Below are 14,156 nucleotides of genomic sequence, written 5' to 3'. Positions count from 1 at the left end.
CCGTGAGACTTCCTGGCGGATGTGGCGATGCAGGGCGAGAACTAGAACCCAGATGCTGTTCTAGAATAAAAACAACCGTTGCCATAGGGCCAGGAACTATTTTTATAAATTTCGGCTAGAGCTTCCGCGAGAAGTGAAATACTGACTCTCCAAATATCACCCGCGGCCAAAGGCTGGCCCCTCCCAGGTGGGTGTGCCCCTGCAATTATCTTAGGATGGTGGATAATATCTGGTTTCTAACATACTCAATGGAGCATGAATATTCATGTTGGTCAAAGAGTAAAAATTCAAGAAGAAAACCATTCCATATTCACGTGTGTCTAAAATTCCCTGCGGGGGAGGGGGAACTGGATATTTACAAGTTCGAATAAACTGGGGACCAGCCATGGAGCCAGCGAAGGATCCCCCAAGCCTCCTGGGGATTCCGCAGCAGCCTCCTTCGAGGCCTGGTTAGAAGGGGCAGAGTCACACCCTTGTGTTTAACCAGGGACACATTTGGATGGAAAGCAGGACCCCAGCGCCTTCTTTGTTTCTTGCCGCCTAAGATTTAGAGAAAGCTGGGAAGTCTGATGCCCCTCAAGTGCAGTGACACACCCCAGTAAACAAAGCCCTCTCTCAAATTAGCAGCTGAAAAGGCTAAAAGGGGATGTAAGTAAAGTGCAGCCAGAGGGCCCCGGGGTTGGGCTGACGGGAGAGAGCTCCAGCCTTCCCTGGGCTCAGGTCTGCTCTGTCTGTAAGGACGCGCAGAGACGCATGCAGAGGCGTGTGGGTGCTGTCTATCTGGCCTCCAAGTCAGAGATAATTAAACACAGATGATTAAGACCGGCGTTTGAGGAGGATGTACATACAGATAAACAGGCATCACAAAGCTCTTTAAGAAAGCAAAATGGAAAACAGCGGCTTTTAGATTTTACATCAAGGGATAAAAACATAGTATGTCAGACACTGCGAGTCGTTTTAAATGACATTTTATTTTTCGTTGTCATGGATTAACTTTCGAGCCTACTGGAAGAATATCATGATTATAGTGAATAAAAAAATATAGATGGTAGAATAAAAATATTAGGTTATACTAAGTTAGTTTTTTTTTTTTTAAAACATCCTCCACAATGATTTTTAGGACTTGAGCTTTGGGGAAAAAAACCAAGAAAACTTAATTTGGGTTTTTTTTACACTTCCCTCAGTTAAACGTTAAGAACACATATCGGGAACCATTTGCGGACACGTATTACAATAAACAGAAGGACCACAAAAATTAAAACAAGTTCTAAAGACCCTCATATATACAAACTTCTGTACAGAATGAGCACAGGAAGAATTCACCCAGTTAAAACCATCTCCTGTGGTCTACGTATTGTTTTTCGAAAAAGAGAGAAAATTGATCTGCCTATACTCATTTATTTTTCCACTTGATCCCAGTATTTTAAATGGTGTCTCCACTCCATAAATTAGTAACTGTTCAGTAGCAGAGAAATATCCTATTTTAAAGTATACCAAAGGAAATCAGGGACTTCCCTGAAAGGGCTGACCTTAGTTGCCTGATGTAAGTTGAAGGGACACTCAACCAACAAAGAGTCACATCACCAGGTGCAGCCAGGAGGGTCTGAGAAAACACCCTGCAAGAGTCAGCCGGCGTTTGGCCTCGAGAGATGAGGGTTCCTAAGCTGTTATTACACAGTTCTGCAGTGAAGGCCTAAGCTCTCTTACTGCGCTCCACTCAGGTCAACCGGCCTCTCTGCTAATGTGTCATTTGGCACAAAAAGAAAGGACTTCTGGGCAAGACTTAGGCTTTCTCAAGACGGACACACTCAGAAGCCTCCGACTTTGATAAACATAAAAGCACGTCCCAGGCCCGTATCCACCTCGCTCCCCAGTGCTAAAGCCCTCTCACTCAGTGGCTGGAGACGAACTCCTGTTAAGGAAAAGCAATTGCACTAAACATCAGACATCACAGGCCCAATGAGGTAAACGCCAGACGTGGGAGAAGATGCGGAGGGAGAGGAAGGATACCAGCTGGCTCTCTGGCGGGCGCTGCGCGTTCACTGCACGATCCCCGAGTCCACTGAGGTCTGCTTGCGCGTCGTCTTGGGAGGCGGCGGCGGCGGGGTCTTGCTGGGCAGCGGAGGGGGGAGATGCTGGAAGACAGAAAACGGGGGAGACTCCAGGCGGGTCTGAGCCGGCAGGGGGGGCGCGGTGAGGGAAAGTCGACCTGCAGCCCTGGGCGGGAACTGCCCTCTCCTCGTGACTCGGGGCAGGCAGGTCGGCCACGCTCAGGACTGCGTGGCTGTGGCCCCGGCCACTATTTCACACGTAGTACGTCACACGTCTGACCAGCCCCTGAGACGCGTAACCGCTGCTCTTTGGGTGGTGGTTTTAAATCCACGTGCTGTTGACCTAAGGGCCCCTGGAAATGGACCGGGTTCATAAGTGAGCAGCTGAAATGGTTAAGGACAAGTGAATGTGGGCAAAGCAGGACCCAGGGCCAGCCAGGCAGCCTGTGGCCATGTCACAGCTGAGCCTCCTGGGGTGAGGACCACCCAGAGGCCCCTCCTCATGACCCCTGAAGATGCCCCGAAATGGTTCAGGGACGAAGTCCTTGGAGATGCTCTCCATGGGTGGGTGGCTGCGAGGCCTGCTTTGCTCTCAGAAATGGCAAGACCACACGAGAGAGGGTCAGCAGGTGGGCCATGGTGGCACCTGCGGCCACCATCCAGGTGACCCGTTGACAAGGTAGTTTCTCATCCACAGTCGCTTCCCAAACTGTAAACAGAGGAGGATGAACAAGGCTAGGGGGGTGTTTAAATTCTTCATGAGGGGAGCCCAGTTTATCAAGAAACGGGTGCAGTTGTGCTCTAATAAAAGTTTATTTACGAAGACAGGCGGCGGGCTGGACGTGGCTTATGGAACACTGGTGGCCTTAGGTTCTCAAGAATGGATTTACGGGCTTCCCTGGTGGCGCAGTGGTTGGGAGTCCGCCTGCCGATGCAGGGGACACGGGTTCGTGCCCCGGTCCGGGAAGATCCCACATGCCGCAGAGCGGCTGGGCCCGTGAGCCATGGCCGCTGAGCCTGCGCGTCCAGAGCCTGTGCTCCGCAACGGGAGAGGCCACGACAGTGAGAGGCCCGCATGCCGCAAAAAAAATGGATTTATAACCGTAACGGCAATAAGAGAAACGGAATGTACCTGTCAGGGTGTGAATGATGAAGGGCAGTTGGTGGCCTTGCTCTTGGTGGGCACGTGACACGCACAAGAGGTCAACGTGTGTTGACCACATGAATAAAGAAATGAGTGAACAAATGAACGAATGAGTGAATGAATGAGCAGAGGAACAAATAAACAGACCAGGATAAGTGGGCACATGCCACAGGTAGAACAAACCAGAAAAAGATCACAAAGCACTGGCCTCTAGCTAAGGCTGAGAGTGCACTGTTAACAGCCTCTCAGGGGAGGTTCACATTCAGCTCAATGTGAGAAAAGAAGTTTCAAGGACAGAACAGTGACGAAGCTGTGTCTTAACTCATTGCCCAGATTTCCTCCTGATTCTGAGACACACAAATACTAAAGTGATCTAGGGCTTAAGAGAGAGAAGAGAAGCAATGTGGAAACACAGAACTGATGTAATGATATTTAGACACTGTAACCAGGCAAGTGAAAGAACAGACTTGTAAATCTTTTTAAGTTGGTAGGAACGGTCAAAAGAAATACCGATTTCTGGCTCTGATGAGGCGTTTGCTTGTTGACACATGGAAGTAAACAGTGCGGGCCGGTGTGAGCGGCGCGGGGCCAGGCCACAGTCGCAACTGCCCTCTGTGCCAAAGACGTGCATGGTGGGCTCATCACCACTGAGCGGCTTGAGAGCTCGGACTACCGGTCATAACAGGCATTTCAAAAGAAATGACAGCTTAAAGTGGCAACAACTAGAAAGAGAGTTGACTACAAGCCCGAGGCTGGTCAATGAGAGTGACAGGAGGACATGTATCAGCCCCCAAGGAGGGCGAACCGATCGTTATCCCACAACAGCTCTTGGGGCCTGCAAGGGAGGCACCCCTGGAAACCCAGCTGCTTCCAGAGATGACACCCTAACCCACAGGCATGCCTCCTGAAGGGGTACTCACACTGCAGGTACGTCAAACAAGACACCGGCAGCAAGGCGACTTGGGTAATTAATCTCATGGAACTCACACCCCTTTATAAATGGAGCCGAAGCTTGTGCATGTCTGTCCTTCCTCCAACAGCAGTGGCAGCAGTAACTCAGAGGATGTGTCCCAGAAACCGAGACCATCAAATGTTGCCCCTGAATTGATTTGTAACAAAAATGGACTTGCTTCACACTTCCAAGTTCAGAATTTTCAGTGTAGGGAGACCTGGGGGACATTCTTGCTTTTCCGATAAAATAAAGATATGAAAATCAAGATGGAATCGGTTAACTACGCTCTTAGGAAAACAACACCCCAACCAATCAACGATCTCTCTCAACTCCCTGCGTCTCTTTTTATTCCAACCTGTCGTGAAAATCGCGGGAAGGGTCAGACTTACATTTCCTTAGTTGCTACAAACTGTTCCAGCTTCCTAAAAAGCCATCATGGGGCACCGGGTCCCTTCTCCGGCCGGTCCCCCATCATGGAATCTCGAGGGACAGAGGGCTGACCCGAGAGGCACTGCAGCCTTGGAAGCAGGAACCACCCCTTCAGCACCAAAGAGGAAGCCCCACCGCTTGTCTGGTTTTCTTGCGCAAGAGGAATAATCGAATAAATATACTGTCAATAAATCCCCTCTTTCTTCTGCTCCTCTCACAAGAAGATAATAAACTTGCAGAAAGCTCAGTGAAAAAGTCTCCATTAAAAAAAAAGAAAGAAAGAAAGAAGAAAGAATGCAGGATTTATATTGTTTTAGAAGGAAAAACACAGCTTGCTGTTATGAAAAGAATCGTGGCCACATGACTACCTCGCGTCTTCGATGTCCTTCTACAGGAGTTCCGTTGCCGTATAATTACGTTAGAGAGGCTGACCAGCTGCACGTGTGGTCGGGGATATTCTACGCCTCAGCCTGCATGGCTTTAATTTCATAGGCTGTGAATAGCGTGGCTGGGGGAGGATGAACCTGGATGCGATCACCCGGCGCTGCCGGGTCATTTCACGTGGGCACGCGGACCTCTGCACGCAGCCGGGCCAGTGAACAAAGGAGAGGCCTGTGTGACAGCAGCCTTAAGAAGCAGGAGAGAATGCGGGGGGATCTCAAAAGAATGTTTCTAGAGCCGTGAGCCGGTAACAGAGGCATGGGTTTAGGTGTTTTTTTCAGGCTTTTAGCTGACGTTTGCATAAGTAGGCAGGCCCAGAGGCCAGAGCAGTGAGCACATCAGACACGATTAATGACGGTCTCCGAGGGGGGACTAGCCTGGGCACCAGTGTTGACGAGGGTTCGAGTTGGCAGACCATGCTTGCGGCAGCCAGCACCCCGAATCTAAACGGGGTGGGGTAGGTTTCAGGGCTAGAGGTGTGGCTAGGGATGGGTGGCCTCGGGAAACAGAGTTTGCCCAACCTTGCTTCTCCTTTGCAGATTCTCTGTGCAGCAAGTGCCTGTCCCCACCCGGGAGTGGCCGGTGCGAGGGCGGCTGCCTGGAGGAACTGCCGGGACCTGGGCTTCTCAAGGGCGAGGCTGGTGTCCAGGAGCACCGGCCCCCGACCATGTGTGGCACTGGCCAGCTTCTTAAAAAGTCAGACAAACCTCTTCATACAAAAGCTACTTCTCAACACCACACTTTCCTAAGAAGTGCAGTGACCTCCAAGGTCACGAGAGTGGCCCTTCGATCCACTGGCTGGAGTTCTTCCCCCTTTGCCTTGTCCTGAGGGCCCCATGGGAAAGTGCGTCCCTGCAGCGAGGACACAGAATGACAGACCACACGCGCCGGCGTTCCAACCACTGTGACCTCTGCTCGGAATCACATCTCGGCTTGCCCAGAGTCAACACGCTAACACGAGGAAGGAGGGGTTTGTACCTGGTGCGGAGAAGGATGTGAGCCACCCACTCCCCGAGTCCTGACTTACCCTCTGCTGAGGAGGAGGGGGCGGGGGGCTCGGCAGGCCTGTCAGGTCCAGGTTCTCGGCCAAGGCCCCATAGTCTGCGCTGGTGCCTTTAAGAGGCAGAGGGGGCGGAACCTCAGCCGCGTCCAGTCCAGTCATGCCATTCAGCTCCAAACCTGGGAAACAGGGTGCATCAGAGTCAAACCCACATCCCCAGCAGGCGTGGACGCACACACAGCGGCTCTGTGCTCTCTCAGGAGTGGCAGGGAAGCGGGAACCCCTTCTCCTCCCAGAAATGCTTGTCAACAGGGCACAGAAGAGAGCAGAGATGGGCAGAGGAGGCCAGGGGTGGCATTGCCTCCGAAGGGCATGCTCTAGAAAGAGAATACCAACTATCACGAGATGCCTAAAACCTGAGCTTAAAGGACAGACCAGACCACTGGAAAAACAGCCGTGTCGACCTGGGACCCTTATTTATTTTATTTACTGTTCATTTATGTACTTACTATTTATCTATTTATTGATTTATTTCTGCATGCTGCACCCTGAGGCCTGCAGTATCCTAGTTCCCCGACCAGGGACCGAACCCAGACCCTCAGCAGTGAAAGCACAGAGTCCCAACCACTGGACCGCCAGGGAATTCCCAACCTGGGACCATTCTGATCCCTCCTAGGCCCCTCTGCCCTGGTGGCATCTACACAGCTTGGGGTCACAAGGACTGTCTACGCCTGCGGTTTTCAGAGCCCAGCCGGGACGCTGCACCAGGCGTCCTGCAGTTATGAGCCGGGGAGCTTCACTAAAGCCAAGTCTAATAACACAGCTCCCAAGCAGCCACCTGCCTTTCAAAACTCTCACACCAGGAAAAGCCAATTGTACGAAACGCAGTTATTAGCAGGAGCAGCCTCTGCGGCGGGTGCTTTAAGTAAGCCGAGGGGAAGTACCGTTTTTAAAGCGAAGCAAAAAGGAGCTGTTTTCAGACAGAGGAGTGATCATTAAGGCAATATACTTTCTCAGCCTTTGTTGAGACTCTTAGAAATAATGTGTCATTTATGTTAAAGAGAGAAAAACTGACATTTTTGCTGTTGGGTCTCTTTCAAAGTTTTCCCCGATGATGCCTCTGACGAAAAACCCTTCACTAGGAAAGTGCCTCCTAGGAAGAGTTGTGTCAATTTATGAGGAAGTCTTGCAGTTGAATCCAGGGGCAAGAAGGCGGTCTCTGATTGAATGACTGCCCTCGTGACTGGTTGTTTTTCTTACGGTATTTATTTCAAAGTTACCATTTTAACCATTTTTAAGTGTACAAATCAGTGGCATCGACCACATTCACACTGTTGCACAACCATCAGCACTATCAATTGTATCACCCCAAACACAAAGGCTCTACCCTGAAAGTGATAATTCCCCCTCCGCTCTCCCCCCGACCCCTGATAACCTCGAATCGACTTTCTGTCTGCATGAACTTGACTATTTCAGCTATTTCATGTAACTGGAATCGTACTTCTGTCCTGGCTTATCTCACTTAGCGCTCTCCAGTTCATGCATGTTGCAGCACGTACCAGAACTTGCTTTGTAACGGATGAATCGTATTCTACCGCATGGGGATTTCTCCGGATGCACATTTCAGTTTAACTATTCATCAACTGATGGACCCTTGGGCTGTTTCCACCCGTTGGCTGTTGTGAATGATGCAGCTATGAACATTCACGTGCAAGAATTTGCTTGAGTCCTTGTGTCCAATTCTCTGGGGTAAACGTCTAGGAGTGGGCTTGCTGGAGGTTATGGCGATTCTATGTTTAATCTCAAGGAACCCCTAAAGCGTTCTCCACAGCAGCTGCAATGGTGCCTGTTTTTAGCTATTTATAAAAAAAATTAAAATATTTTTGAAGAAGATCACTGGTTATAGTGCAAGGATGTGAAACTAGGACATACCAGGAGACCATCTCCCTTCCAGAGCCCAGAAACTCGTGGCTCTCTCAGGCTCATTACCGTGGCAGCCCTGACTCCTGACCAGATGGACCACCTCCAGATTCTGCTACTCCCCTTTCAGCAAGAAGAAACCAGATGTTGAGGACAACTGTTTGCTGCCCTGCACAAGCCACTCCTCAGGCTGGTACTCCCCGTCCCCCCGCTTTTTTTTTTTAAGATTTTTTTGATGTGGACCATTTTTAAAGTCTTTATTGAATTTGTTTCAATATTGCTTCTCCTTTTTTTTCTTTTTTGCGGTACGCGGGCCTCTCACTGCTGTGGCCTCTCCCGCTGAGGAGCACAGGCTCCAGACGCGCAGGCTCAGCGGCCATGGCTCACAGGCCCAGCCGCTCCACGGCATGTGGGATCTTCCCGGACCGGGGCACGAACCCGTGTCCCCTGCATCGGCAGGCGGACTCTCAACCACTGCGCCACCAGGGAAGCCCTTGCTTCTTTTTTAAATGCGTTTTGGTTTTTTGGTCACGAGGCATGTGGGATCTCAGCTCCCCAACCAGGGATGGAACCCACACCCCCTGAACTGGAAGGTGAAATCTTAACCACTGGACCACCAGGGAAGTCCCCCCCTATCCTCTTTCTCCGGCCGCCCTCATTCTGCTGCTGCCCTCACTCCCTGCCACTTTCTTCCTGCCAGGATGCTGCCTCTCTGGCCGGCCTGATTTGAGTGGTGAAAAGCCGGGTACCACTTGCAGTGGGTTCCACAGCATCTGTCCACAATTCACACCCACCCGGAACCTCAGAATATGACCTTCTTTGGAAATAGTGTCTTTACAGATGTATTAGTTAAGGATCTCGAGAGGAGATCATCCTGGATTTACGATGGGCCCTAAACCCAATCTCCAGTCTCCTGTACGAAGAGGACAGAGCACAGAAACACGGAGAACAAGGCCTGGGAAGAGAGGGGAGGGATTGGAGTGATGCGTGGACAAGCCAAGGAACGCCAAGGACTGCCGGAATCCACCAGAAGCCGGAAGAGGCACGGGCAGATTCTCCCTGAGACTCTACACGGCGGCAAGGCTGTTGATACCTCGGTTTCAGACTTCGGGCCTCCAGACTGTGAGAGAGTAACTTTCTGATCCTTTAGGCCACCAGGTCTGTGGCGATATATCGAGCGGCCCTAGAAATCGGGCAAAACTGGAAAGTAAGTTCTACCCTTAGCCCCTCAGCACAGCCTGGCAGGGCTTCTTTCCTTCCCATTCCTCCTGGACGCAAAAAGGCTCACAACTCCCCCACCCCGCCCCCATGGGCTGCATTATCTGGTGACACGAAATGGAGGACATTCCACATGCGTCTCGAGTTACCCCCAGCACACAGGAGGTCTGCACATCTGAACGGGCCCCATGCTTTCCTCCCAGGGAGCGCAGGAGCCCAGGACTGGGCTTTGGCCTGATTTGCTTTAGTTCCAGGGGACATTCCCAGGAAGTCAGGCGCTTGTCAAAACTCTCACCATCTGCTGGACAGAGAGGGTGGGTCTAACTTTAGAGACTTCGATCAAGGGGGAGGTCACAGAGCAGCGTCAGGAATTCAAATGTGGACAGTGTCCCACTTACTGGACTGCAGGCTGAAGCTGAGCTTGGCCCTCGGTGTGACCGGAGGAGGCGTGTGCTGGGAGGACGGGGAGGACGGTGACACCGAGAAGCGCCTTTCACTGCCCATGACGTTGATCACCTGGCTCTTCGGTCTCTGGGGCCGCAGGGGACTTATCTACATCAGAGGGACGGAAAGAGCACAGTTAGGATCTGTCATGGGCTGAGTTGTCTCACTGCAAAAATCCCTATGTTGAAGCCCTAATCCCTCAGCACCTGCGAATATGACCTTATCTGGAAATAGGGTCTCTGCAGATGGTCAAGTTAAGATGAGGTCGTTACAGTGGCTCCTAATCCAATATGACCGGCGTCCTTATAAAAGGGGGAAATTTGGACACTGACCCGTGCACACAGGGACAGCGCCACGCGAACACGAAGGCAGAGATCAGGGTGATGCTTGCACAAGCCAAGCGAGGCCAAAGACTGCTGGTCGCCCGCCAGACGCTGGGGAAGAGGCCAGGAGCAGATGCCCCTCACAGCCTCAGAGGGAACCAGCCTGGCTGACACCTTGATCTTGGACGTCCAGCCTCCAGACCGTGAGACGATCAATCTCTGTCGTTTCAGCTGCCCAGCCTGTGGTACTTTGTTACGGCAGCCCTGGCAAACTGATACAGCTTCACAATAATCTCCTCACCCACTCTGGGGCTGATGTCACATCACAGGTTTCCTGGACATAAGTGTAATGTGGGCCATTCAGTGGGGGTGAGAGCACACAAGGAGAGCTCCAAAGGGTCACGAGTGGACTCAACGACCAGCTCAGTGACCGGAACGCCTCAGGCACCTAATTTCTTGGTCTTTCTTGGCAGGTACGTGAAAATCTAGAAACTCGCCGAAGGATTTTTTTTATTCATCTCCTGTTTCTTCTCTCATGCTACGCTATTACTGAGTAGGAATTCTTTCCACTTTTCATTGCATTTATCCTCCCCATCTCTGACTTTCGGATGCCCTTGACTTTTCCCACCTAAGGCTTTTCCTGCAACTGTAACATCGGGGTGTTTTATTTATCTATTTCTTACAACCTGCTCTCAGATCATTAGGCCTGGGGGAACACAAGCGGTTCAAAATACTCCCAAGGTAGGAGTCATTAGCAAAGTTATTAACCCAGCTGAGAAGGAGGAATGAAGATTTCTGCTCCGGGACAGGCAGGGCGGGAGGGCAGGGCTCTGGGCCTGGTTCCGGGGGCTTCATTCCTGGGCCTGCTGGTGAGGGTCAGCTGCAGAGCCGGTGGGCGGCAGCATGTGCCTCTCAGTGGTCTGCAAAGGCAGGGCCTCCCCGGAGGTACTGAGGCTGGAAGGAGGGGAGGAAGGCTTAAGCCCTTTGGTAAACGGGGGACTGAGGGGACACTGGCCAACAAGCCGACCTCCAGAACTATACTACGCCAACGAAGGAGATACCGGAGACCAGGTGTCATCCCTCATCTGCAGAAACTGATGAGTTCCCTGCAGCTCAACTGCTGCGGGAGGTCTGGGACAGCCTGCTGAGCTTGGGCTCCTCCTCGGGTGCGTGTGTATAGGGACTGGAGACGGAGATTCAGGGATTGCATAGGTGCCCCTCCCATCCTTCCCACCCCATCCCATAAGTGCACATTCTGACAATTCGGGGAGCAGAGGACATTTTACTGGTGAGATGCAAACTGCACGTGGAGGCTGCCCCTCTTGCTCCAGGCAGACTCTGAGAGGCTTAGCTAGAGGTCATGAAATTGTCGATGATGCAAATTCAGGCAGGAAGCCTAATCCAGCCCCGTGGAGGGAACAGAGAAAACCTCTGCAGAAGCATGAGGAGGCCAGGTGAACGCACAGAGCAGTGCAAGCCCAGCGCCGCCCCAGGGAATGGGGCTACTGCCGCCACTCAGTAACCCTGCCTCTCACGGACCCCACCAGCCCACCTGCTCTGTCCCGCAGCACCTGGCTGGTTATAGGCACACGGAGGCTTGAATAGGAAACTCCAGGTGCCTAACTGGACTCACAGACCTTGCCAGCAGCTGTAACCCGGAGGACAGACTGCTACCGGGGCTGGACAAGAATAGCCAATCTGCCTCCAGCGAGAAGTCAGGAGGCCCCTGCAGCTACAGCCGTGGTTATTCTGGGACTCCTCAGAGGCCGACAGCAGGGTCAAGGTTCTGTGCTCTGACCTTGGTGGGTTCTTGTGCATTGGCTGAGGGTACCCCAGGCCAGCCACGGGGGGCGGGGTGCACTCTGTGCCAGAACTCAGCCCATCTTCACTAGCATCCTCGCGGGAAAGCAGGGCCACATAGGGAGGGACAGGCTTATACCGTGACGATGGCTGAGCCTGGCACGTCCTTTCCCTTCTCTGCACGCAACTTAATTCTGTTCAACTCTGCCACGTGGCTCAAATTCTCTGAGGCCCTCAGTTTTAACATCTTAAAGTGGAGCTTAAATGAAAATGTACGGAAGACTTGCACAGGCTCTGCACTTAGTAAATATTCAAAAAATGTTGCTGTTCGTTCCCCCACCCAGTGATGGTGTCTGGACTCTAGAGAGAGGGGGGTGCCAGCCAGTCCCAGCGGGGTCGCTGGTCTCCCAACTTTCCAGAAGAGCGGACAGAGCACAGGGGGCGGGGGCGGGCTCGTCAGAAACCTCTGGATCCCACTGCACGAGGCTGCATCTGGGCGTTTAGTGCTAAGCCTGTGGCCAGTCCCGCCCCGGGCCCTGCACCCTGGGCCCCTGCCCTCTGCAGTGAAGCACCGAAGCCCAGCTGCAGTCCGAGCTGTGTGCAAAGGCCTCGCGAGGGCGTCTGCCTTCATGAGGACCGCGTTGTGGCTCTGGGGGCTCCCTTCCACCTCTAAACACCCAAGCGGCACGTGGCAGCTGGTCTCCACGGCGTGCGGCCTGGATGGAACATAGCCTCTGGTATTCAAGATATAAACAAGCAGTGAAGTATGTCTTATTAAACGGTGGTCCCACCTGAGCCCTTTGATAAGCAACCCTTCAGTAACAGCTGGGACAGGTCATGGACTCCCTGCCCAGGGCAGGCACATTCTTGGTCACCATACAGGCAAACGTCCATCCATTTTGACAGGGAGGCAGCTCTAAGCCTGACTTGACCTTTGACGCTGATGGCCTCGGAGAGCCTCTTCTTTATTTTGTCTCCGGTCTACAAATAGTACGTCCTGAATACAGCTCACCCCAGAAGCTGTCCGTGCCTAATTTTTGCCCCCAGACTCCAAACGCTGCTATGCGCTGCTGGGAGCAGAGGCAGTTCCCATCCCCCCAGGCCCAGCCCTGGGAGGAGAGCACGTGCTGCTTGGGTTTCACTGCCATCACACAACCCCAGACTCTGGAATGAACGAGATTCCCAGGGATCCATCTTTAATGTCAACTCACCAGCACGTGACACGTTAAGTCCCTGAAAATCCTTCTGAAAGACGGCCAAGGGATTTAGGCATGGAGCACACGAGGCTGGGAGGATGACATGGGCCTGTGTACAGCTGCCACAGCCCAGCGGGAAGGGGCTCTGGGACACTAGCGGAGCAGATTATAACATTCGGGCAGAAACGGTGGCTTAGTGATTCCTGGTCAGGAAGGGGCAAGGGAACAGCGTTAGCTGGCCCGGAGTACTGCTCTCTGACAACAACAGCAACCTGTTCATCTCCAGAGACGTCCGGATGTCTAATGGAAGCAAGTCCAACTTTGCTGCGGAGCCTAGAACCATGTGGGGCCTGCTGATGGCTGGGGCCCCTGTGGGATGGAGGATGGACCACGGGGGCAAAGATGAGCATCCTCTGGAGAGATGCAGCTCTCCTCTGTGCCTCTGGATGCCCTACGGCATCAGTTATACAAGGGGAGGGCTGCGAGAGAACCCCGATTTTCAAATGACTATTTCACAGCCAATGCAGTGAAATCCAATTGACAGCCCCCTCGGCTAAATGTGCCGCATAGACAGGTCCCGGCAGCTACCGCGGAGCGAGGGAAAGCTCCCTGGGAAATTACCGTTTCTGAAAGGATCACAGCCTCAGATTGCTGCAGGGGAATGTCGGTGGGTTTAAATTCTTTATCAAATATCTCTTGATGTTTGCTGTTCCTTTTTTCCTTCTTCTTGTCCTTCTTCTCTTTATCTGGGTCGTCCTTGTCTAGCTTGTCCTGGGACCGGGAGTGCATTTTCTTTGGCAGGAGGGGTTCCAGAGCAAACCTAAAGGAAACGGTTCTTTAAATCAATGACGTCTTACTAGGACAGCCACTGCTTTTCGCCCTGCAGCTCCATGTAAAGTCACTCAGAATGAATCAGGTGCTCCCTGGGAAATGCCCACTTTTACAAGGAAAGAAAGGATTTTAAAAGGAAGGTCAAGGGAGACTTAAGATACATATTGCCGACTGCAATGGTTATAGTTTTGAATCTCGATAAAAACGAATTGGAAAAAAAATAGAACACTTACAGGATGATGAGGGAAATGTAAAGTCTTACTGGATATGGGATGACTGTACTCAGGGATTATTGTTGATTTACGACGGGAGGATGGTATTTGGGGTCTATTTCAGAAGGGAAGCCCTCACCTTTGACAGAGTCATACTGAAATATTCACGAATGCAATGAGGAGAAACAGGCAGAT

General features: G+C 52.1%; 1 protein-coding gene across 3 annotated transcripts in view; it reads right to left on the bottom strand.

Moving 5' to 3' along the window:
* Positions 1-984: 984 nt before the first annotated feature.
* Positions 985-14,156, bottom strand: part of DOCK1 (dedicator of cytokinesis 1) — a 526,850-nt gene continuing 513,678 nt past the window's right edge. For all 3 annotated transcript variants that reach the window (XM_082673365.1, XM_082673366.1, XM_082673367.1), the window contains exons 49-52: positions 13,540-13,738; positions 9,554-9,707; positions 6,045-6,196; positions 985-2,135 (exon numbers count right to left, since the gene is read on the bottom strand). In XM_082673365.1, coding sequence (XP_082529491.1) covers positions 2,040-2,135; positions 6,045-6,196; positions 9,554-9,707; positions 13,540-13,738 — 601 coding nt within the window. In that variant the 3' untranslated portion in view covers positions 985-2,039. The remainder of the gene's footprint in view (positions 2,136-6,044; positions 6,197-9,553; positions 9,708-13,539; positions 13,739-14,156) is intronic.

Source organism: Grampus griseus (genome assembly GCF_964374135.1).
Source record: "Grampus griseus genome assembly, chromosome: 16".
NCBI lineage: Eukaryota > Metazoa > Chordata > Mammalia > Artiodactyla > Delphinidae > Grampus > Grampus griseus.
This window is presented reverse-complemented; position numbering and strand designations above follow the sequence as displayed.